This window comes from Mytilus californianus, unplaced genomic scaffold (genome assembly GCF_021869535.1).
Source record: "Mytilus californianus isolate M0D057914Y unplaced genomic scaffold, xbMytCali1.0.p SCAF_1, whole genome shotgun sequence".
NCBI lineage: Eukaryota > Metazoa > Mollusca > Bivalvia > Mytilida > Mytilidae > Mytilus > Mytilus californianus.
In genome coordinates this window covers 94,816,736-94,841,760 of record NW_026262581.1, presented here as the reverse complement: position 1 = coordinate 94,841,760, position 25,025 = coordinate 94,816,736, and the positions used below count along the sequence as shown (strand labels likewise).

The window sequence follows — 25,025 nt, the reverse complement described above, 5'->3', positions numbered from 1 at the left end:
ATTTGACAGCTAATGCTCCTTTAAAGATGAAAAAATATTTTTAACATTTGTTATTTCTTTCATAAAGGTGTAACTAGTCTATAGGTGCTAATGCCCCAAATAACTGTTGTTACTAATAACTTCCAACTTATGATGCATGATTATAGTTTTAGGAATTACAGTATTTAAATTTAGAAATTTTAGGTCTTTTCACTGAATGAAAATTATAAAAAGAATCTCTAACAATATTTAACAACTACCTATAATATAAAAATCACAAGAAGATATTCACAAGGCAAAATGATATGAAATATCAATCAATATATAAAATATGGAAACCTAAAAACCAGCCCCAAAATAATTCCTTAGTAATAGATGTCTATGTCTTTCCTTTAATGGGAAAAGTATGATATGAAGACTGTTTGTCAATCTAATATCCAACAAAATTAAGATTGATTAAAGATATGAATTATTGCAGTTAAATATGTAAACGATTTTATAACTGATTGTTAAAACTGGTTAATTGTCATAGTGAATAACCAATTGACACAAGTTTTAGTCCATGATTAATAAACTCTTAACATAGAGATATGTCTCGCCTTTTTGTTATTTTGATAGTAAAATGCAAAAGTTAAAATTAAAATAGCAATACTTTAACATGTAAGTTATGCAAAATATTCAAAGTCAATGAACCATGATTGAAGGTAAAGCGCCAAAAAATCACTTTGAAAATGAGATGTGCCAATGCTAATGAAACTGCATACCAAATATCATTGACCTACCACTAGTGGTTCTCCTAATCACAAACTTATACATGTAAACTAAGCAAAAGTTTCAAAGTTAATAGACCATGACTGAGGGGGCGGGGCCAAATAATCTCCATGGATATGGGATGTGCCTATGATTATACAACTGCATACCAAATTCCATTGACCTACCACTAGTGGTTCCCCATAAACTGACCTAATCACAAACTAATACATGTAAACTAAGCAAAATTTTCTAAGTCAATAGATCATGATGGAGGAGGCCAGCCAAATAATCTCCATGGAAAAGAGATGTGCCAACCCTTATACAAATGCATACCAAATATCACTGACCTACCACTAGTGGTTTTCTATAAACTGACCTAATCTCATACTAATACATGTAAACTAAGTAAAATTTTCAAAGTCAATAGACCATGACTGAGGGGGCAGGGCAAAATAATCTCCATGGAAATGAAATGTGCCAATGCTAATACAACTTCATACCAGATATCATTGACCTACCACAACTGGTTCCCCATAAACTGACCTAATCACAAACTAATGCATTGTTGACGCCGCCAAAGCCAGAAACAGCATACCCATGTCTCACTTTTTGACGCCCTCAAGGCGAAAAAAAATGATAAAAAGTCTTGCTTGTTTAACACTCAGTAGCAATTATTTTATTTTCAAAAGAATTTCATGCATTAGGCAATGAACCAATTCAACAACAGATAAAACATGATTGCAAATGAAGATGGTTACTGTATCATTGTTGATATTGTAAAATATTTATAAAGCCATCACACACACTGCGACTCAATTTTTGAAAGAAAGTTAAAAGTTTTGTGTACTTTGATGTTTTAACTATTGATCATGAAGAAGCCCCTGTCCAAGCTTAGTATTTATGATGATCCCATAAGCATTAATACTAAGCTAATAATAAATAATACCTTCAGCTAAAATTTATTCCATTATCATGTTTATCAATTCCTTGTTGGATCTTAACTCTAAAACCCAGGTAAAGTTTTCAACATATTTGTTATTACTTATAATTCACTTTTAAGCATTATCTTATACAGCTTTTTGTGAGACTTCAATTGAGAACATGTGTAGTCTAAAAATGAAAAAGTATTTGTTTTTACAAAAGATAAAAAAACCCAATCTAATCAAAATTAGTTCTTCACTATTGCTCCTTATTTTTGTTTGGATGTTTATATGTTACAATAAAGAGCTGTGCCATAAGCGCATGATATGGACGTCGTTTTTTCAATGAATAAAGTTCCATAACTCCTCAATATCATATCAGAAATTTATAAAAAAAAATAAGGGGAGCTAATCTTAATAGATATAAATCAGTCACCAATGTTTCATGAAAACTGCTCAAAGCATTTTTGAGTTATTGTCCAAAAACAAGAAAATCCCTCCTTTTTCATGAATAAAATACCATAACTCAGACACATAAAATCTAAAATTTCTAAAAATCGAAAGGGAGCTTACATCAATAGATATAAACAATTCACCAAAGTTTCAAGAAAATTTGCTAAAGTGTTTTGGAGTTAATGTCCAACATGTTGACGACAGAAGGATGGACGGACAGAGGGACAGACAGACGGAATACCACAATACGTCCTGTGAACAGGCGTATAAAAATGAGAAGCTGTTATTGACAACTGATATTGATAAAATTTGTAAGGGGTTCCACAGAACCCTGTATCTTGCCTGCAATTGCTGCTGTCAGTGTAAAAGTGTAATATTGACTTAAAAAGTGAGTCCATTTATCAGTAAAATACAGAATTTTAAAAAAAATAAAACTTTTTCTTTAGATGCTATTTCTTAGTCTTGAAAATAAGCTTCTGTCAAAGTTTCATAATAATCCATAAAGGTTTACAAATTTAATCCCATAGTGTCTGTAAATGTTAACAGTAAAATACAAAGTCCATCTATCAGAAAAATACTAAAAATGAATAAAAAAATATTTTCAAAGGTTTGTTTCAGACATTATCTCTTAATCATTAAAAAGCTTCTGCCAAAGTTTCATACATCTCTATGAAGGTTTGACAAAGTAATTGATGTGTAACAAACTTTAACCCCAGACTGTATCTACTTGTTAACTGTACAAAAACTCAGTCCATTTATAAGTAAAATACGGAAATATGAAAATAAATATTTTCTAAATTTTGCTCTTGATACTGTCTTTTGGTCATAAAAAAGCTTCTGTCCAAATTTCATAAATTCCATGTAGGTTTGACAAAGTTATTGATGTCTAAAAAATCTTTAACCTCAGACTATATCTGAATGTTAACTGTAAAAAAAAACTACCGGTAAATCCAATGAAATACGGAAAAATGAAAAACAAAATATTTTCAAAAATCCGCTCTGGATACTGTCTTTTGGTCATAAACAAGCTTCTGTCCAAATTTCATAAAATTCCATGAAGGTTTGACAAAATTATTTATGACTGAAAAACTTTAACCTTACACTAAATCTGAATGTTAACTGTAAAAAAAACTAAGTCCATTTATTAGTAAAATACGGAAATTTTCAAATTTTTGCTTTGGATACTATATTTTGGTCATAAACAAGCTTCTGTCCAAATTTCATAAATTTCCATGTAGGTTTGACAAAGTTATTGATGTCTAAAAAAACTTTAACCACAGACTGAACCTAAATGTTGACGACACCGACATCGCTATGTTTTGATTTCGTGAAATAAATTTTGCAGGCTCAACAAAAAACTGATATTCTATTAGCCAAAAATGAAAATAAGAGCTGCACAGCCTCCCTTCCTGTATAAAAAATGTTGTTAATGCCTTCAGGAAAACATGTCTTTCTTTAGGTGAACAAATATTTATATCTATCTAATGCAATGGGAAAAAATGAAAACAAATTGTATGGTAAGTACAGTAATAAATCAAACCAAAATTTACTTACAATTAATGCATTTGCAATAGTTTCAGCACCTTTATTGCGTAGTGAATTCCAACTAAGATCTAAATCTAATAAGCCTTCATTCAATGCCTGAAATATAAGATATAATCTACAAAATTTATCTATCAAGACAGAATCATACATCATAACAGAAAAACAAAGGATATGGAGTATCCATCCATGACACAAAATCAGGACATGCACAGCAAAAATTACACAAAAAGCAAAGGAACAGAGCTTTTATTGCTGTTCTTCATCTCGAAGTCACAGTGAGGTCTTCAACACGGAGCAAAAAAAAACAAAATAACTCTTACTTCACTGCAAGTTTAAGACCATGTCCATAAAGCAAAAAATGAGTTTGTACCAAAATAAAAACAATCTAGTTTTCCGTTCTGCTCTTCACCATTACAGCAAACTGGTACACAAGTAAGGAGAATAACTATTGTCACTTTATAATTTCTGAGTCAGATACCAGCAATCATAAACAAATGTTTGTAAGGAATACACAGATATGGACAATCTTTATTTGTTGTTCCTAGTTGGACAAAGACTTATATTCAATGATAGTTCTCTTTCACTAAGAATAACTATTTGTGTACTTACAAGTGCCCCTCCAAGATAAATTCCACCCAATTCTCCAAAATTATTATTACTAAGATCTAAAGATGTCAGTGATGTATTCGTTTTCAAAGCTTCAACCAAGTGCCAGGCATCCACATCTGTTAACTGGTTTCCTGTCCAAAAAATTAAAATCACAGTAATCAAAATTCAAACTTTACTTTAATTATTCTTTTTTTCATTTTCAATGTGCTTATACATTATAATATATAATTGACATCAACAGAAATCTGCAAAACAACAGATATTGGTGAATTATCAAAAACCAAAATGTCATACCCGCGTGTTAAGTTGTATGTGGCATAATTCATACAGGAGCTTCTTGAGTGGAATAAAATGAAGCTACCACTAATTTTTCACTATACACTTCTGATATAGTGCATTGTCACAATTCAGTGACATCTATCCCACTAAACTTGAAATAATAGATACAACAGATAGCTTTGTTACATATCATTACTAAAAATTGAAAACGAGCGCCAGTTTAAAAACAAAATCTATGAAAAAAGAGACGATCTCAATTTTCCAATACTCGAATACTCTTGTTTACCTAATGATATAGTTTACCTGCTATAGCTAAAGTTTTGAGTGTTGTATTGTATTCTAACATGTCTCCTAAAGCTGCTACTCCTGATCTCTGAATGAAATTATTGGAAATATCCTGAAAAAAATCCATTCAAACATGAAGGTATGAAGAAAGGTCAGTAAATCACTCAGTTTTAATTTAATCATTTCCTAAAACAAATTCAACAAAAAGCAAATTTGTATTATTTTTCAGTTTAAACCAGTCAAGAGAGTATAGGAATAAATCAGTCCAATGAAAATATTTGAATGAAAAGAAAGGGATATCAGGGTGAGAAATTGTATTCTTTTTCTATGAGAGCTTCCCATTAAAGTTTTTTCATTTACAAGTGCAGTATTGTGACATTAAAAGCCATATAACCTTTTACATGAAAGTTTAAATTAAAAGACTTTCAAAACAAAATAATATGAAAAGATCAAATGTAGAACACAAAATACTTACTAATGTGACAATAAACATGTTGTCTTTCAGCATTCGAGATACATATTTAGCACCTTCAGATTCTAAGTAGTTGTCTGCTAAATCTAAATTTTCTGTTATAGTGTTAATCTACAAGAAAATAATGAATGAGTATATTTGAAGTTTATAATACAGTAAAATTTCTGGACTAGAAATATACAATGTCAATCATATTCTGGATTCAACAGTTTTTGCAGATTTAATTCATACAAAATTATTTTTTTTTCTAATTTGATGTTACAACACAATATCTGAATCCAAGCAACCTTAACACTCCATGACACATATGTTATAGTTGTTGTGGTAAATCATTGGTTTGCATTTATTGAAATCAACATCAATTTGTTTATTTTCAGTTTGAAAAATAACCAAAATGTTCATTTATTCTCTTTATTGTATTGAAATTTTGTGTAAAAGGCAAAAAAGGAAGTATGAAATTTGGTCAGAAGTACAACCATAATAATTACATTGTAAGAATGTTTGATTTGTATATGAGGTGATTAAGTACTTTTAGGTTGCCTTAAAAAATGTGAGCTTCCTTGAAAAGCATTGATCGAGATAAAAAATAATGGAGGGTTGCCTACTCATAAAACTAGCTTCATGCATCCCCCAGATGTTAATGTGACTGTTCCAAGTCGGGAACCTTATCAGTGATTTTCTTCAGTTATATAGATTTTTTTTAGTATTGATGGCAGATCTCTTAAAATTTGTCTAGACTGGAGATGACTTAGACCTTGACAGATTGTATAAACACTTATCTATTGCTGAAGACTGTATGTTTTTCAGGTTTTATTGTGTTCAAGGGTTATAGATGTATACCCAACTCTTTTTTGTTTGTTCACACTTGTTTAAGGTCAACACACACATATATATATATATATATATATATAGAGAGAGAGAGAGAAAGAGAGGTGATAATGGGATACATATTCAAGTTTACAAAATAAACAGTTTATAGACCTTGACTCTTTTCAAACATTTGCATTAAAATTAGACAAAATGATTTGTGACCAAGACTGGCTCAGCCTTACTACAAGTTTCAATGAAAGAGATATAAAAATGAAATCACTATTTTTAAATAACACAATGACAATCAACTCTGAAAAATTAGAAATATAAAAATAGTGAAAGGTGGCATGATTGCCAATGAGGCAACTATCGACCAGAGACCAAAACAAATAATTCAAAAGAGAAAACCAACAACCTGAATTATGCTAAAAACAATTAATTAAAAACAATTATGGCAGTCAGCAATGACAACCACTGGATTACAGGCCATAACTTGGGACAGGCAAAGAATGTGGCAGGGTTAAACATGTTTGTGAGCATAAAACCTTTAAAGTTATGCAATAGCTATACAATGACTTAACATAAAGAAAATTGTATGGAGTGTCTGCTCTTATAGTAATAGGACTGAAATGTGACAAACATTAATAAAATAAACATAGATCTATGCAAAAGGATGGATGCTAACCTTTCAAAAAAATTATTTCAGTTTAGGGAATATTACATTTTTCCAATTTCATTACTGTTATACACAAAATACACTGGCATAGCATCTGTAAATAAACAGCTGCGCCATGAGCGCATGATACGCCCGTCGTCTTGTGTGTGAATTTTTATGCAATAAGCATAAATAGTTTCTGACATACGGCGTGACATGCAAAAACCCCCTTTTTTTTTTTACAAAAAACTCAATATCTCTAAAATAAAATTTTGAATCAAAACCAAAAAGTATACAGATCTTTAGATTAATATAACTAAGAAGTGTGTGTAAAATTTTAAGCAATAATCATAAATCGTTTTTGAGATACGGCGCGACATGTGAAAACACCCCTTTTAAAAAAAAAAATCAATATCTCAAAAAAAAAATTTTGAATCAAAACCAAAAAGTATACAGATCTTTAGATTAATATAACTAAGAAGTGTGTAAAATTTTAAGCAATAATCATAAAATCATTTTTGAGATATGGTGCGACATGTGAAAAACCCCTCCCCCTTTTTTTTTACAAAATACTCAATAACTCAAAAATAAAATTTTGAATCATCACCAAAAAGTATACAGATCTTAAGGTTAATATAACTAAGAAGTGTGTAAAGTTTTAAGCAATAATCATAAACGGTTTTTGAGATACGGCGCGACATGTGAAAAACCCCTCCCCTTTTTTAACAAAATACTCAATAACTCAAAAATAAAATTTTGAATCATCACCAAAAAGTATACAGATCTTAAGATTAATATAACTAAGAAGTGCGTAAAGTTTTAAGCAATAATCATAAATTGTTTTTGAGATACGGCGCGACATGTGAAAAAAAACACACACCTGTTTTAGTTACTAAGTCCCGTAACTCAAAAAGTTTTAATCTTATTTTCACCAAAAAGTATACAGATCGTTTGACCATCATAAGAAACAACTATGTTAAGTTTCATGAATTTTGGATAAGTCATTCTCAAGTTACGGTGCGACATGTTTACGCCGGACAGACAGACGGACAGACAGACGGACGGACGGACAGACGGACGGACAGACGGACGGACGCCGGACATTTGTATAACATAACACGTCCCGTCAAAAATTTGAAGGGCGTATAAAAAGTGAACTGTTTATCCTGAAACTAAGGATAAGGAATGCTTTATTTCATATAATTTCTATACACCTTATCGTTATTTATTCAAATCCAGATAAGTTCTAAAATTACACAACTTTTTCATCCAGTTGAAGCTATCTGGGGCCCTGTTTAAACAATGTACCATATATCGGGTATTTTTTCGCGTGTGTCCTATTTTTGCTTTGTTCGTGGCAGCTCAAGAAATGCGAAAATTTGACCCCACGTAATTTTCACTGCATATTCCCAGATTTTTTATTGTTTGAAAGTTTCATACATTATACTGTTGATTTTCGAGTCTTTTGTGTTGTTCGGTAGATCACAAGAATGTGTATACTTAATTAAGATCTCTGATTATATAATAATTAAAATGACTAATCATATATGTCACACCTTTTGACAACACAGTGACAGGTTAAAAGATGTTAATTAGCGACATCTATTGATTGGTGTCATAACACGAACATTTTGCATCTGATGTAAAATCAAAATAAATATAAATCACATTTACATGGATATTTGTTTATCTGTAATGATCAAAACCTTCAATATTTTGCATCCCCCATGGTCTGTACATATTTTATGTTCCTTGAAAGTTCACTGAATTATATGTTTTTTCGTTTGTAGTACTCAAATTTTTTTTTGGAATCGATTACCTGTCAGTCAATCAAATTTATGTTGTTTACATTTTTAACAATACGATACAGTTATTTTTTCGCATGTATTTGCCCATTTTGTCATCAAATCGTGAAAAAAAAAACTGACCTGAAAAAAACCTGATATACCGTATTATGCTTAAAACTATTCAAAGAGAAATGTTTAAACCATCGTAAGCACTTCAAGCAAAGCATTTTTATTACTTTAATTAGTGTTGAAAAAAAGTTGATCATAATCTATCAAAGTTTCAAAATGTTTGCTTTCTAAACTTTTTCCTTACTTAGCTCGTTACTGATGACCTTTGTTTTTGCAACACTTGACCCAAACAGGAAGTTGTCTAAGTGACCTTTTTTCCGGATTGGACTAAATAGCGATAAGGTGTATTATGGTAGCCCCAAAAGTTGTACACAAATCCTACCAGTCATACTGAGTGCATTGCTAGTGAGAGAAAATAAAATAAATAATATATTTGATTAGATATTAATTTTTGCCAAATTTAAATGTTGCGGGACCTAAAAAACAATATATCAATAAAAATCAATCTATCTAAGTATAATCTAACATTCACTTTAAACTTTCTTTCTAAGGTAGTATTGACTTTATCAGAGAAAGCAAACATTTGTTGAGATTTGTTTAAATCTATACTGAAAGTTTGACAGCATAGAAGTATAAGGTAAGCTTCTACAAACATAACAAGATTATAGCAAATTCAAGTGACAAATAAATATCCTGTAGCTTTCATTATCTATTTATCACCAACTTGATATTGATTCTTAATGACAAAAACTTTCCTTTCTTTTTTGTCTAGCTACTATTTACATATTTGGGATCAGGATTTTTTCCTTTACGTTTACTTGGATTTGGAAGGAGGACAAAATAACTAAATTGCATTTCTTAATCCAAATTTCAAGTAAAATTTCTTCTCTGTTATATATATCCGAACAATTTATATTTCAGAAAATTTGCTTTTGTTCATTTTGGGTTTAAAAAAATTTCAGTTAAAAGAGATTTGTGTCCTGTAGATTTTTAAATAAAAACAAATTATAAAAACCAAAACAATTTTGTGACATTTGATTTTTAAATAATTAATTTGTCTGAATTGATATTTTTAAGTCTAAAATAAACAAACTCTTTTCAGCAAATAATTGATTTTATTATCTTAAACCCCAAACAGTCGGTAATGGTGAAAGCATTCATCGTAATTTGTAAATGTAGAACATCTTACAAGGTATTGGAGGAAGCAATATTTTTCCTTGTTTTTTTTTCACAACTGATGATAAAGTTTACCTCCAGTGCTCTTGCTATAGGCTTTGTTCCATTTCCACCCAAATAATGATGTCTCATTCTCAGATTTTTATCACCAAGATGTTTATTCATATATGTAACTGGTATCAATCCTATAATAGAAATGTCAATTTAAACACAACACAAAATCAAACCATATTATGTATGAAGTGATTTCTTGATAAAAAATCTTCTGCTGCATGTATTTGCATTAATTACCTTCAAAGATGCAAACATCTAGGAAAAAATCTAGATGTGAGGTAAACTCTTTATAAAAAACAACCCATCAACATAACTTAACCAAAACACCCATGTAGAGGTTACCTTGGAATGGAAATAGATGTGAAAACTCATTTCACAGTATTGTGTATAGCATGCTCACATGAAGCTAAATAACAAATTTCATGAAGCTATTCATAGATCCTAAGAAAAATGCTACTAAGAGGTCATTGATGGCCACTTTGTGTAAGAATATATAAATACCAGTATTCATTAAACAGGAATTCTATGAGCAATGAATGTGAAAATGCATCTCACTGTATAGCATGGACAAATGAAACTTGCTACTAAATTACAAGAAGCTCTGGTTTGTAGTTTCTGAGATAAATGTAAAGAAAATTTCATTGGACAGACAGACATACGGATGGAGATAAACAAGTGATGGAGGTTTTGGTGCTAGGATATAAAAATTCTGCTTCCAGTGGAACCTGTGAAGTCGATTAAAATCAAACAGAAATGATCTGACCATTTTTTTTTTTTTTTAAATGTGTGTTTTTTTAATGAAATAATTTAGCAATATAGCATAAAATTTCCTTTCAAGACACTTAACCATCAGACAGGTTTCACTTTAAAATTACAAAGCTTATTGTCTATATCTAGCTCAATTAGGTATACTAATTCTAAAATTTCTTGGTGACTTATAAATAGCAGTTCAGCCATGCTTGCCTTCATGACTACTGTTTTGCATATATATCTTGATTAATTTATCATTTTTAAATCTCCTTGTCTTTTAATATTATATACACATTTCCCTTCCAAACTAAAAATGAATTCAAAGCTAAAAGTAATTGAAAATCAATTTACATCTTTTAAAGGTTTTATAATAAAAAAATTCACCTGTCTTTTCACAAGCTTCATTGTATGCAGTTTTTCCGGTTGGGTCCAACTCTTTCTTTTCGTCAACTACAAGAAATAATTGTATATCACTAAGGAAGGATACCTTTGCTTAAATGATAAATAAAATCACCAATTAATAATTTTTACAGCAAAACAAATTCATTTGGTTTTCTATGGAACTCATCAGTGTAACCTCATTCATTGTCTAGGATACCAATTATTATAGAATGGAATGTTGCTGTTTTGCAGGATTTTTATGGGAGATTAATCAAAGAGATGTAAAGGATACCAAAGGGACATTCAAACTCACAAGTCGAAAATAAACTGACTACGTCATGGCTAACAAAGAAAAAGACAAACAACAGAACACAAAACACAACATAGAAAACCAAAGACTGAGCAATATGAACCCCACCAAAAAAACTGGGGGTGATCTCAGATGCTCCAGAAGGGTGAGCAGATCCTGCTCCACATGTGGCACCTGTCATGATGCTCATGTAAGTACAAACCCAGTGATATGTCTAATTCGGTAGGTCACATTCGGGGGAAAGGGGACGGGATTGTAGTTACGACAATTGGAACATATCTGTCTTCATCTGAGAAACAGATATTCCATAACCACCAACCAACTCGTGATGGCATCCGTAAAATTAAAAAATGTTCTGTTCAACAGGACAGCAAAAGTTGCATTTCATTATACTTACTCAGTAGTTTTGCCCCTGCCAAAATATTTTCTTTTCTATTTAAAATCAAACAAAAAATAAATTTCTATCGTGTTTTGCAGAAGCTTTCAACTATCAGTGCTAGAAGTATCTGTCTGGTATCATATGCTTCATTAAAGGCAAGTGTTTAAATGATACGTTTGTCAGTAAATTTCTAGTCAATAAATTATGTAATTGTTCTAAAACAAAGGTTGCATCACTGTCTGATCAAAAATGTACGTTTTATATTTTTGAATATTCAATCTTCTGATCTGGAACGTACATGTTGAATATTATTCAAGAAACTTGATTGTGTTGTGCACACAGAAATCTGCATTGTACTTTAAAAAAACAATTACATTTATGAATAGCCATATCTTGGTGTTATATTATGTTATATGAAACATTCCTGTCTTAAATCCATATTCAAACATTACAATTTGCAATAAATATTAGGATTGAAAATAAATTTTATTACTATATATTTTCTGAAAATCTGTTCCATTTGCACTCTAAAAGGGAAATTAAGTAAATTCTTAATTTAAGCCATACACGATTAATACTGCATATCATAGTGTAGATAAAACAATCCAAATTATTAATACCACAACAACTGTATTAACAGTGAAGACATTAATGCATTTATATACCAGTAATTACTGTTCAAGCAAAAAATTTTCATTAATCAAAAAACAATTTACACACTGTTAGAAAAAAAAATCATCAAAATCAGTTTAATATACATGTATTAGCTAATGATGCTTGAAATCAACTGCCAACTTAAAATCCCCCCCCCCCCCCCCCTCCAAAAAAAAAGCCAAAAAAAACTGAAGAAACAAAAACTGTAATTTCCAGTGGTCTTTAAAATTGTAAATCAAGCACCATTTTTTTTTTGTTAAACCAAATTAAGATGCACTTTTTTAAACCTGAAATTTTCTTTCGTTGCTTTTTAATTTCTTCTATTTCCAAATCCAGGATAGCTGTCAAAATGATAAAATTTAAATATTCTCATTCCTTACTGTGATTATATACTACAGGTACATAATTGAATATAAAAATTCTGGCAAGAATTTTGTTTGACCCCTAATTCATGTATGTCTATGCTTATTCTGTCAACAGATGGGTTCAAAAGGAAATCTTGCATTATCAAGATTCTGATAAAAATCAAAGGTTACCCCAATAAAACAGAGAGATTCTACTATATTTTTATTAAAATCTAAACTTTTGCACAATCATGATGATGGCAAGTCTAGATTGATCCTGTGAATTTGCTAATTTTTCCCCCTGTAAACTACCAATTAGCTTTACTTTTTATGAAGATGCCTAGACTATAATATGAGGTTTAAACTTGTTTTATATGACTACTTATTGGTAGTTTAATGTCAAGAAACCAAATTTATACAGTGATCAAACAATTACCAGGAATAATCATTGCAGAAAAGAGAAACTAAATTATGGGCAAATTTGCCCCCCAAAAAGAATAATCACTATGTTTTAAACTTTAAAATACAAACTTTCAGAAAATGTAAGAATAATCTTGGGCGTAATGACACAATTTGACTGACATTATTAAAGGGACTTTTTAAGAAAGATTTGTCAGTTTCTTAAATATAAACAAAATCAAGAAATTTTGGCTAAATTAACATAGCACATGCATCATTCAAAACGTTTTGCCAGTAAAAAGAAAAACACAAAAACATTTCCTTTTTGAATATCTTTTTAGGCAAGGGGTGTGCTCTATATTATTCATTCACCATTGTTTTATTTAAATTGTCAAATTTCAGTAAAATTGCCATTTTACTAAATTGTCAAATTTCAGTAACATTGCCATTTTACTGAATTTTAACTATCATTTCCATAGCTTATTATACATGTACAACCAAAGTAAAGGTTATACTATATAAACTATATAGGTTCAATGTTTTGTTATGCAAATATGGAGAAAAATCAATAAACACTTAATTTTAGGGCCAATCTGACCAAAAATTGTACATGAATCATCTCCATTGTTCAAATGAAAACTATATGCACATATGTACCATACCTTCCTACTAAATTCATGCAATTTAGGTTAAAACAAATCACTTCAAGCAAGCCTATTACAGATAAAATAATCAATTTTACTTAGCCTACATGATATAACTGTTATATGTATGATATTTAACCAATATTCAGATATACACATAATAAAACAATAACTGTCAGCTGAGATTAAACAAAAAAATACTGATCTTATCCTGTTAAGATTGTCTTTTCATTATCTAATACATTCAGTTCACCCACTGTTTTGTGAATACAAATTCTATATGTTTTATAAAAAAAAACTTCTGCTGCTATTTCAGGGAAGTGTTTCAAATAAAGCAGCTTTGAAATATACTTAATTCTAATGTCTGGCTATGTGATTGAAATATCAATCAGTCATCAACTGTGCCAAACAACAAAATGTTCACCAAATGACATTTAAAATGATTTTAAAACTGAAAGGTTTGCCGTTTGCCTTTATCAACAAAATGTTCACCAAAAAAGTGACGTTTATAAAGATTTTAAAACCGAAAGGTTTGCCGTTTGCCTTTATCAACAAAATGTTAACAAAAAAAGTGACATTTAAAAAGATTTTTAACATGTTAAAACTGAAAGGTTTGCCGTTTGCTTTTATCAACAAAATGTTCACCAAAAAAATGACATTTATAATGATTTACTGAAAGGTATGCCTTTATCAACAAAATTCAGGAATGAATATTAGCATCCAATAAATAATACTCAATCTAAAGAAGGTAACATCAAAATTATATCACACTCCCCCTCATTTATTACCTTTCTGAACATCAGCCTCTAAGTCTGTGTCATATTCATCTGAGTCATGTGGAGACCCAGCTAGCCAGGATTCATATGTTGGATGTTTCTTTTTCTGTTTACCATCTGTGCCATTTTCATATGCATTTGTAATTGCCCAACTCTCACCATCATTTTCATTTTCTTCTGCAAGGGAAAAGATTATTCTGATAAAAGAACAAGTTTCACACATCTTATTATCTTATTATGTCCAAAAATCAGAAGCACATTACATTTGTGAAGAAAAATATATTGACTTTGTATAGAATAAAAAGCCACAGAAATGTAAATCGAATTATGAAAAAAAAAGAATCAATCTAAAAAAATTAGGAAAAGCAAATTAATACACATAATCAAACTTTATTTTTTTCTCAAGAATGTGAAAAAATGTATGTACTGACATGAATTCCTTCTAATATGTATATATACTTTAATAATGAAAATAAAAGAAAACCTGACCATCAGAAGACATCCTTGGTTATAATAAGTAGGAGGACAGATTTGATAGTGTTCATTTCCCAATATCAATATTGACTAGATTTATAGCAGTGTAAATATTAATATATGGCACTTGTAATATGAAAGAAGTCCATAAGATACTTAATATATCAACTAAATTCAATAAGGAAAGGCTCATAATCGAATACTTGAAAATGATATGACATTTAAACAATGAAAACAAGTAAATGTAGCAAAGGTTTCAATAAATAGTACCTTTGTGTCTTTAGATTTAAGTGCATATGTACCAACACAGTTACTTTTTTTAAAGAATTCTATAGAAGCTGCAGAGATGTGCAAGATTACTGAAACTATAATTCTGATTTTAATACTTTATGATTAGGTCATATAAAATCAACTCTTATATTTTTCTCATCAATTTCACTATTTTAACCAACTACTGTTAAAAAACTACTACCCCTAACCTTTTCAAATATCTCTTTACAATAACAATATGTATAGATATTTTTAGCTTCATTAATTTTCATAATACCAATAATGGAGTGGATTTAAAGTCTTATAGGATTGTAAGTATGCTTTATTTTATCACCTTGAACTTAGTTAGCTTGGTTTTCTACAGCAGTTGGTTAACAATTCTGACTAGTTGATCAGTTATGGTTTGATAAAACAAATTGCAATTGGGCCAGAATTTTGAATGAACTGCAATAGGTGGAGAGCAACACTTACAGTCACGTACCAGAAACTAAATAAATATGAAAGTAAAGTCGTAGGACCATAATTCCATTACCTAACAAGTAAACAGAACGAACCATAATCCATATACCTTATACCAAAAAATCAGCTTAATTTCTTTATCCATATTCGAAAATTATTTAATAAATAGAAACTGATAACAGATAAACAGGTGGTTTCTAAACATTTTAATAATTTAGACCCTAAATAATGAACAAAGAGTTTATTACCTGACACAAGTGTTTTAACACCACCATCCAAAGTGGTATGATTTTTTTCTGCTCTATCACTTTCTTCATTATGCTTTGCCATTGGCGTACGAAGCAAAAACTGTTCAACAGAAAATGATTTTGGTGAGGATCTTGGAGATTTCTCTTTCCTTGGAATGGGCACATCTTTTGTTTCAAATGTAATTTCTGTTCGAGTTGGAGTCTTGCGAGAGATTTTTTTTGAAGTTTTTCTTGCTACTTTTTGTGACCCTGAAGATTTAACATGTGCTGTCCATGGCCTGCGTAACTTTGGCATATGTCTGACTGGTACCTCATCCTCTGTAGAATTAATCTGCTTTTTTGGCTTAGAGGAGTGTGGTCTGATGACACTGTGTGTTTTATGTCCTCTGAATGGTGGTGATGGAGTCCTCAGATGACCAGAAGGAGAAGGAGTTCTGGATGCTGGTGATGGAGTCCTAGATCCAGATCCCCACCCAGGAGATGGTGTTCTCAGCTGATCATCCATCTCTGACTAGAAGTAAAAAATTAAAGATTTTTCCTTTTATATATTCCATTGCATGTAAAATCAAATTTGAAATGAAATAGAAATAACTTTGTGGTCAGGAAGGTAAAACCATATAGTCAAATCGATGATATAACCAAAACTCAAACTTGGTTGATATCCAAGTTAAGACTGAGTCATGTAATAATCAAATCTTTTGTTTATACTTTAAATCCATATTCACTGTTTGAAGATTTTTTTTTATCAGACATCTTGGTCTCCTAGGATAAGGCTTACATTTCTTTAATCAAATTTGCATTAATTAAAGATAAAATCACTCTTGGTGTGTAGGGGTTTCAAATTAATCTTCACTTTTCTTAGATGAAATTCACAAAGATTTTTCTATTCTTTAATTTTGAAGACATGCATGTATTTTGACAATTGATAGCATTTATATATGCAAGGCCATACCTTGACCAGTAATGGTTTACTTTTATAAATTGTTACTTGGATGGAGAGTTGTCTCATTGGCTTTCATATCACATCTTCCTATATCTATTACATAATTTGATTACAACAATTTCAGTTATTCACAATTTACCGGTATGGCAAATCATTGACCATAAGTCATGTTTATTAGGGGAAAAATTCACAAAAGAAGTAAAAAGGAGAGTTTAAAACGTGTACTAAGTATGAAATTTAAAGGGGCTACAATTTAGCTACAATTCAGATTTTTTTTTTAAATACGATTCTTTTTGTTTCAAGTATTAATAAAAGCAGAATTTTGAAATAATATTTCGTTATAAGCAGTCAGTTTGACCCAAATTTGTAAAAATAAGCTCACAAACATAGCTGATGTATTATTGCCTTTGCAAGTCTATAATTTAACCTCATTGAAACCGTATTCATGTGACCTTCAATTTAACCCCTTAGCTAGAGATGGATTATGCATGTACTAGGTGTGTTCAGCTATTAAAGGAAAAAATGGCAACATTGAAAGTGAAACAAGAGTGAACCATTTGGTTGACTGATCCAATCCACCTCTGGTCACTTATGTAATGTCATTTCGAAGAATCTCCTATGAAGCAACATTTAAATGAATCAAATCCTTTTAGTGTTTTCTCAGATATTTAATCTTAATTATCAGAGTAAAATTTTATATCAATGCTTTAACAGATCAACATTGAAATGAATAAAAAAAATAGCATTATAAACATGTCATTTAACTTGTGCACACCAAACATTATATAGAAAACCAAAATGTTTTACAACAGTTGACAATTTTTACTAGAAAAACAACTCTTAAGATCAAATACAAGTGAAATTGGAAAAAAATTGAAATTTTGTAAAAACATTTTTGAAAGTTGAAGATTTGACTGCTTTTTATGACAGTTCTTTGGAGGTTGAAAAATAAAAATAATTACACTCCCTCCTACATGCCTTTTTTTAACATTTAATTCTTACAACATTATTTACATAAACTAATTTCCCTTTATTATCTGAAATGATTATTTTCTTCCAAATAAAAGGGTGTGACAACCTATACATGTAATAAAAAAAATGTACACATCAGCAGAAATGGAAACGAGAAAACGATAACAACAGATGTTTTATCATATATTTTAATTTGATTTAATGTATTCTTAGTATGTAATATACTACAATTAACAAAGTTAACTCTATGAATCTCATGCTTTTCACATTTTAGATAATAGGTAACTACCAATTTTTAAACTTTTAAGATTTTAAGGTTATAATTTTAGATTTCTAATCATACAAAACTGAGATTTTGAAGATATACCTTTCATGCCTTTTATAAAGATTTTAAATTTTAGATTTTAAAATCACTCAAAACTTAGGTTACCCATGCAATTTAAAAAAAAAACTCTATTCATTGTACCAGACAATGATAAATCATGAAGACTTTTATTATAAAAAATGGAAATTTTTAAACTACAGTAAGTCTAACCAATTTCTATAATCAAAGAGTTTTATCCATTTCAAAATAATATAAAGTTTCTTGTCAGACTGATGTGTACAGTGTATAAAATACAAATTCTCTCTATTTTTACCTTTATTTTTATTTTGTTTAACATATACAATGTATAACTAAATTTGAACTAGGTATATAGTCATGATAATAATTCATTTTTTAAAATAAACGCACACATATTTTTCATGTGGTGACCCTGCAAATAGGGTGGATATCCTATAACAAGAAGAGTACTATATATCTTGCTGATTTAATTGTCAATGAAACTATTTTTTTTTCAAAAATTCTTGATTTAAGAAATATATATACATATAAGAAAGGATAATCTTGTTTATCTATTAAAGTAATTAGCACAATAAAATATAAAGCATTATTTATTTTTACTATTTGAACAATTGTGTTCATTTATTATAAATTTTTGTTTTATCATGAGATTTTGTATAATATCATTAGGGTAATAAATACCTGAGTCATTTAAAATATCAAAAAATAATTATAGTTATATCATTATGTACAGCAAGTGTATCTTGTTTATTCAAATTTTTCTACTGATTAATTAGGATGACAGTTATCTCCAGGGTTTTGTTCATATATACTTTTATGAGTATTATTTTTTTTTCAACTTTCAAAGTTGTGAAATTTGCAAAGTACAATGTTATCTGGTAATTATAGCTTACCAAGATATATTGCAATAAATAATTTATTTCCCTAAGGTACAATCTTCACGTTTCATAATTAATTATCACTTCTCGTTACCACTGGTGCTAATCGATATGCCTGCATGATGTAGGTAAAATACCATATATTAATGTCCCCTGAGCATTCCTACCTGAACAGAATACACAATCGATTTTTATCTCCAATGTAAACACATTGGTTTTTCTACTTCCGTCGTAGAACGCTCTATAAATCGTGTAGCAAAAATCTCTGACGTCAGCACATATTGTGATCGTGTGATCAATGGTCAACAAGACAATGTTTACATTAAATAACACATAAAAATCAGCTATTGTCTACAAAATTGAAATTTATTATGTAAGTATGAATAAACCAACTTTGTGTCGATGGATTGTTGTATCCCCTTTGTGTCTTTAAAATATTCTACTTATAATTATGACTGGTTGTTTTATGATCTTTTATCTGTATATCAAAACAGGATGAACAAAGCTGTAAAGCAGGCTGGGGAATACCATAGCTAAATCAAGGGATTCATCTACAGTGATAAACAAAAGAATTGTTTATTTAATGGAGGGTCATTAAAAGTAGGATGGTATGCCATGATTGGGAGCGTAGCTATAATTCGACACCCCAAAATTCCAACAGTCCAGTAGTCTGACGGTCCAATAGGCCGATGGTCCGACAGTCCGATGGTCCGACACGAAGCCGTGCTGCTGCAAAGGATAATTGGATCTCGTCTTCATATAAGCTTATTAGTATACTGTCGAAACGCGAGAAGTGTTTAAAATTTAAAAAGTGGAATACGTTGTAATGGGATCCAAATTAAATCCTATACTGTTTGAACAATTAATCTAAGATTCCATTCCTGTTCTTCATGTCGAAGTTGATAACGAGAATGTCTGTTTACATACATGCGCATGCGCGTGCATGTAACGTATTATGTGGTTGAATGTGAAATGTCACATGTATTAAGATGTATGCTTCTCATATCTGAGGGGCGTTATCCCCGAAGACATGAGACGACTACATCGGATTGATTTACATAGAAGTATTACACACTTAAAAATATTTTGGTTTGCCCAAACCCTACCCAAAGGTAGAGACAGTGGGTAGGTAGGTAGGCATTTTCTTTCTTTTTTTCAACAAAGAGAAATTGAAGTGTCAGATGTTGTTTAGTCTTCATGCCTATCTGATTAGAAAAAAAAACTTTTCACATCAGGACAATAAAAGATTTTGAGTAGGCAGCTATTTTCTGGGTAGGTAGGGTTAGGGCAAACAAACATATTCTTTTTTATGGCCTAATAAATAATTTTTTTTATCTTTTCTCTTGTTCTTAAAAGAGCAATCAGTTTTGATAAAATAAGAATAGTGTCATTATCTCAAATTTTCCAGATGCAGTAACACTTTCAGAAGATGTTTCATAGTTATGGATTTGGAATGAAATCTTAATACATTGCGTCTATTTTTCTGTCATCAAAATTTACCTTATCACTGCTTTTGTAAGGCAATATAAATCGCTGTTCTATCTTGTCTTTTTATGGTTTAATTGCCAAAACCCAAACTTTTTGCTGATAAATGATAACACTTCTATGTAAATTATAATATGGACCTAAGCATTCCTAGTCATAGAATCATCACGACATGACACCAATTATGTGAAAAAAGAACTGAACGAAGATGGGCAATGACCTGAATACAGTACTTATTCACTCACAGCAGACAAAGCAGATAGTAGTTAAGACCGATGGCTACAGTGCTGAATGTTCCGGGTTCGATTCTGACTCTGGGGGCAAGACATTTCATTAATCAGAAGGGTGAATTTCACCCTCCCTCTCACATCTCTGGCACCAAGACCGGAGTTTAAACTTTGGGGCCTCAATCTGCTGATAACTCAGGAAATTTGGGGATGCGCTCCGGAACACCACCCCCTCTGTTCATATCTCTAGCTACTCTATCATAAACTTATCTTTTAATAGGTACAGTTGGTTCCTCCATTAGCGGATCTTTTATTGTATTTAAAGTTTCACTCCTTGATATACTTGCATCGTCTGATTCATGGGTGTGCTCGTTGTTTTCGAGAATGCGAACAATCGCATGAGGGTCGTTGACATCAAATATATTAGTTTTTATATTAGCCCTACACTGAATGCGCCAATAAATGATTCGGTTCTCTGGTTATACGACCGCAAAAATTAAAAATTTTTTGGTCGTATATTGGTATGACATTGGCGTCGTCGTCGTCGTCATCTGGTGTTCTTCCGGCGTCGTCCGAAGACACATTGGTTTTCGCACTCTAACTTTAGTTTAAGTGAATGGATCTCCATGAAATTTTACCATAAGGTTCAATACCACGAAAGGAAGGTTGGGATTGATTTTGGGGGTTATGGTATCAACAGTTAAGGAATTAGGGGCAAAAAAGGGGCCAAAAATAAGCATTTTTGTAACTTCCAGACCATAACTTGTGTGTAAGTGTATGGATCTCTCTGACATTGTACCACAAGGTTCCATATCACAAAGGAAAGGCTGTAATTGATTTTGGGGGTAATTGCCTCAAAATTTTAGGAATTAGGGGCCAAAAAAGGGGCAAAAAACAAGCATTTTTCTAGTTTCATGACAATAACTTGTGTGTAAGTGTTTGGATATTTCTGAAATTGTATTACAAGGTTCCAAATCACAAAGGGAAAGCTGGAATTGAGTTTGGGGGTAATTGCCCGAAACGTTTAGGAATTGGGGGCCAAAAAGGGGCCCAAAATAAGCATTTTTCTAGTTTCCAGACAATAACTTGTGTTCAAGTGTATGGATCTCTCTGAAATTGTACTGCAAGGTACCATACCACAAAGGGAAGGCTGGGATTGAGTTTGGGGTTGATGAATCATAAGGGGGTTCAAAAAATTTGAGGGGGGGGGGGGGGATTTTTTTTTACTTTTTTTTTCTTTTTTTCCTTTTTTTTTATCTTTTAAAATTTTCCATTTTAAGTTGGTTATTTCTGATTAATATTTAAAAGCAAATAATAATGATATGGTAGGAGATACACACCAAACAGGATGTGTAAATTATTATATAATAAGTATTGTGCAATAGCAAGAAATTTTCAATTGCACAGTATTGCACAATAGCAAGAAATCTTCAATTGCACAGTATTGCACAATAGCAAGAAATCTTCAATTGCACAGTATTGCGCAATAGCAAGAAATATCCAATAGCACAATATTGCGCAATAGCAAGAAATTGTCAATTGTACAGTATTGCGCAATAGCAAGAAATATTCAATTACACAGTATTGTGCAAAAGAAGATACTTCATATAAATTGCTTATTTCTTGATCAATTTCAATGGGGTTTTATTCTTGAATTCTTGGGGTTCTTTAATATGCTGAATCTAACCGTGTATTAAGTTTTTGGATTTTGAGCCCTGTTTTTAAATTGGTCCACATTGAGGTCCAAAGGGTCCAAAATTTAACTTTGTTTGATTTCATCAAAAATTGAATTATTGGGGTTCTTTGATATTCCGAATCTAACCGTGTATTTAGATTCTTAATTTTTGGTTCCGTTTTCAAATTGGTCTACATTAAGGTCCAAAGGGTCCAAAATTAAACTTAGTTTGATTTTAACAAAAATTGAATTTTTAGGGTTCTTTGATATGCTGAATCTAAACATGTATTTAGATTTTTGATTATGGGCCCAGTTTTCAAGTTGGTCCAAATCGGGATTAAAACAAAATTAAACTTTGTTTGATTTCAACAAAAATTGAATATATGGGGTTCTTTGATATGCTGAATTTAACCATGTATTTAGATTTTTATACGACCGCAAAAAAATTTTTGTGGTCGTATATTGGTATGACGTTGGCGTCGTCGTCGTCGTCGTCGTCCGGCGTCGTCGTCCGAATACACATTAGTTTTCGCACTCTAACTTTAGTTTAAGTGAATGGATCTCATTGAAATTTTACCATAAGGTTCAATACCACAAAAGGAAGGTGGGGATTGATTTTGGGGGTTATGGTACTAACAGTTAAGGAATTAGGGGCCAAAAGGGGCCAAAAATAAGCATTTTTGTAACTTCCAGACATAACTTGTGTGTAAGTGTATGGATCTCTCTGACATTGTACCACAAGGTTCCATATCACAAAGGGAATGCTGGGATTGATTTTGGGGGTAATTGTCTCAAAATTTTAGGAATTAGGGGCCAAAAAGGGGCAAAAAACAAGCATTTTTCTAGTTTCATGACAATAACTTGCTTGTAAGTGTATGGATCTTTATGAAATTGTACTACAAGGTTCCATATCACAAAGGGAATACTGGGATTGATTTTTGGGGTAATTTCCTCCAAATATTAGGAATTAGGGGCCAAAAAGGGGCAAAAAACAAGCATTTTTCTAGTTTCATGACAATAACTTGTTTGTAAGTGTATGGATCTTTAAGAAATTGTACTACAAGGTTCCATATCACAAAGGGAAGGCTGGGATTGATTTTGGGGGTTTTCACTCAAAATTTTAGTAATTAGGGGCCATAAAAGGGCAAAAAAAACATGCATTTTTCTAGTTTCAGGACAATAACTTGTGTGTAAGTGTATGGATCTTTATGAAATTGTACTGCAAGGTTCCATATCACAAAGGGAAAGCTGGAATTGAGTTTGGGGGTAATTGCCCTAAACGTTTAGGAATTTGGGGCCAAAAAGGGGCCAAAAAACAAGCATTTTTCTAGTTTCCAGACAATAACTTGTGTTCAAGTGGATGAATCTCTCTAAAATTGTAGTGCAAGGTACCATACCACAAAGGGAAAGCTGGGATTGAGTTTGGGGGCGGTGAATCATAAGGGGGTTCAAAAAATTGGGGGGGGGGGGGGGGATTTTTTTTTTCCTTTTTTTTCTTTAACATTTTCCATTTTAAATTGGTTATTTCTGATTTATATATAAAAGCAAATAATAATGATATGGTTTGAATAGGCATACATGTGAACCTCCCGACGGGAGTACAATAATCCCGTTTTCAGGGGTCTCCTCCCGACCTCCCGTTGAAGAGGAAAAAATCCCGTGTATGAAATTTTTCATGAATGAAAAATTTCTGCCCAACATATCATCTCAGGCATCTGGTGTAACTGACATTACCTGAAGTTATATTTTACCTGTAAATCAATTAACATGCATAATTATATGGCTTCACTTGTCAGCTTGGGTGTCAAACATACTGGTAAGCAACGATTTTTACCTCAGGCTAACTGCCGTTGTGTAACAAAAACTGTGTATTTATTGGGTTACTTCCCTTGATTTATCCTGTTTTAAGTTACTTTCCTTTTAATAATGAAAATTTTTAAAAGAATATAAATAAAATATAAATTGAACAAATAATCATAAAAGGATGGTTATTAAATGATTTTAAATGTCTTAGGACAAATAAAAAAATAATAATTTGAAAATTATTTGAGGATTCTATACTTCCTTTTAAGGCTTAAATTGAAATTTATATAATAACTATGACCCTAACTTTACAGATAGAATGAATTTCTGAGTTTGCAAATAAAAACTATTTGCAAGAGAAAAAAAAAATAAATAAAAACTATTTGCAGACAGCTTAAAAAAATGTTCTAGTTGCAATGATTGTTTTATAGAATATGAAGTAAAAAATTTAAAGAACATACTGGAAAAAAACAATGTTAGATTGAACATGTAGAATATAAAGATGGAGAAACTTTATAAGTACAAGGGTACTATAAACATAATAAATTGGATGGAAAGTTGAAGAAAACACACTTTAAAAGACCATTTTTACAGCACACGGTTACATTTACAACAAAATTAATGTCGATTAAAAACCTCCTGATCTGAGTCCTAATCTCCTGACCAAAATTTCCCAATCTCCTGATCTGAGTTTCACAGTCCATCACATGTATGAATAGGTAAATTGAAAATTTTTAAGTTCTTAGACCACTTTCATTCTGTGTC

General features: G+C 30.9%; 2 protein-coding genes across 5 annotated transcripts in view; one reads left to right on the top strand and one right to left on the bottom strand.

Moving 5' to 3' along the window:
* Window positions 1–19,299, bottom strand: part of LOC127710389 (uncharacterized) — a 35,214-nt gene extending 15,915 nt beyond the window's left edge. Inside the window, exons 1-10 of one of the 3 annotated variants that reach the window (XM_052216227.1) lie at window positions 19,238–19,299; window positions 15,935–16,445; window positions 14,496–14,660; window positions 12,608–12,661; window positions 10,981–11,046; window positions 9,868–9,977; window positions 5,299–5,406; window positions 4,842–4,935; window positions 4,260–4,390; window positions 3,660–3,746 (exon numbers count right to left, since the gene is read on the bottom strand). In XM_052216227.1, the coding sequence (XP_052072187.1) occupies window positions 3,660–3,746; window positions 4,260–4,390; window positions 4,842–4,935; window positions 5,299–5,406; window positions 9,868–9,977; window positions 10,981–11,046; window positions 12,608–12,661; window positions 14,496–14,660; window positions 15,935–16,439 (1,320 nt within the window). In that variant the 5' untranslated portion in view covers window positions 16,440–16,445; window positions 19,238–19,299. Of the gene's footprint in view, window positions 1–3,659; window positions 3,747–4,259; window positions 4,391–4,841; window positions 4,936–5,298; window positions 5,407–9,867; window positions 9,978–10,980; window positions 11,047–12,607; window positions 12,662–14,495; window positions 14,661–15,934; window positions 16,446–19,085 lie in introns of all 3 variants that reach the window. The other 2 variants (XM_052216223.1, XM_052216235.1) reach the window with 2 other exon arrangements.
* Window positions 19,300–19,339: 40 nt separating this feature from the next.
* Window positions 19,340–25,025, top strand: part of LOC127710621 (adiponectin receptor protein-like) — a 40,566-nt gene continuing 34,880 nt past the window's right edge. For both annotated transcript variants that reach the window (XM_052216569.1, XM_052216574.1), the window contains exon 1: window positions 19,340–19,443. The gene's annotated coding sequence lies outside the window, so the exon portion shown is untranslated. The remainder of the gene's footprint in view (window positions 19,444–25,025) is intronic.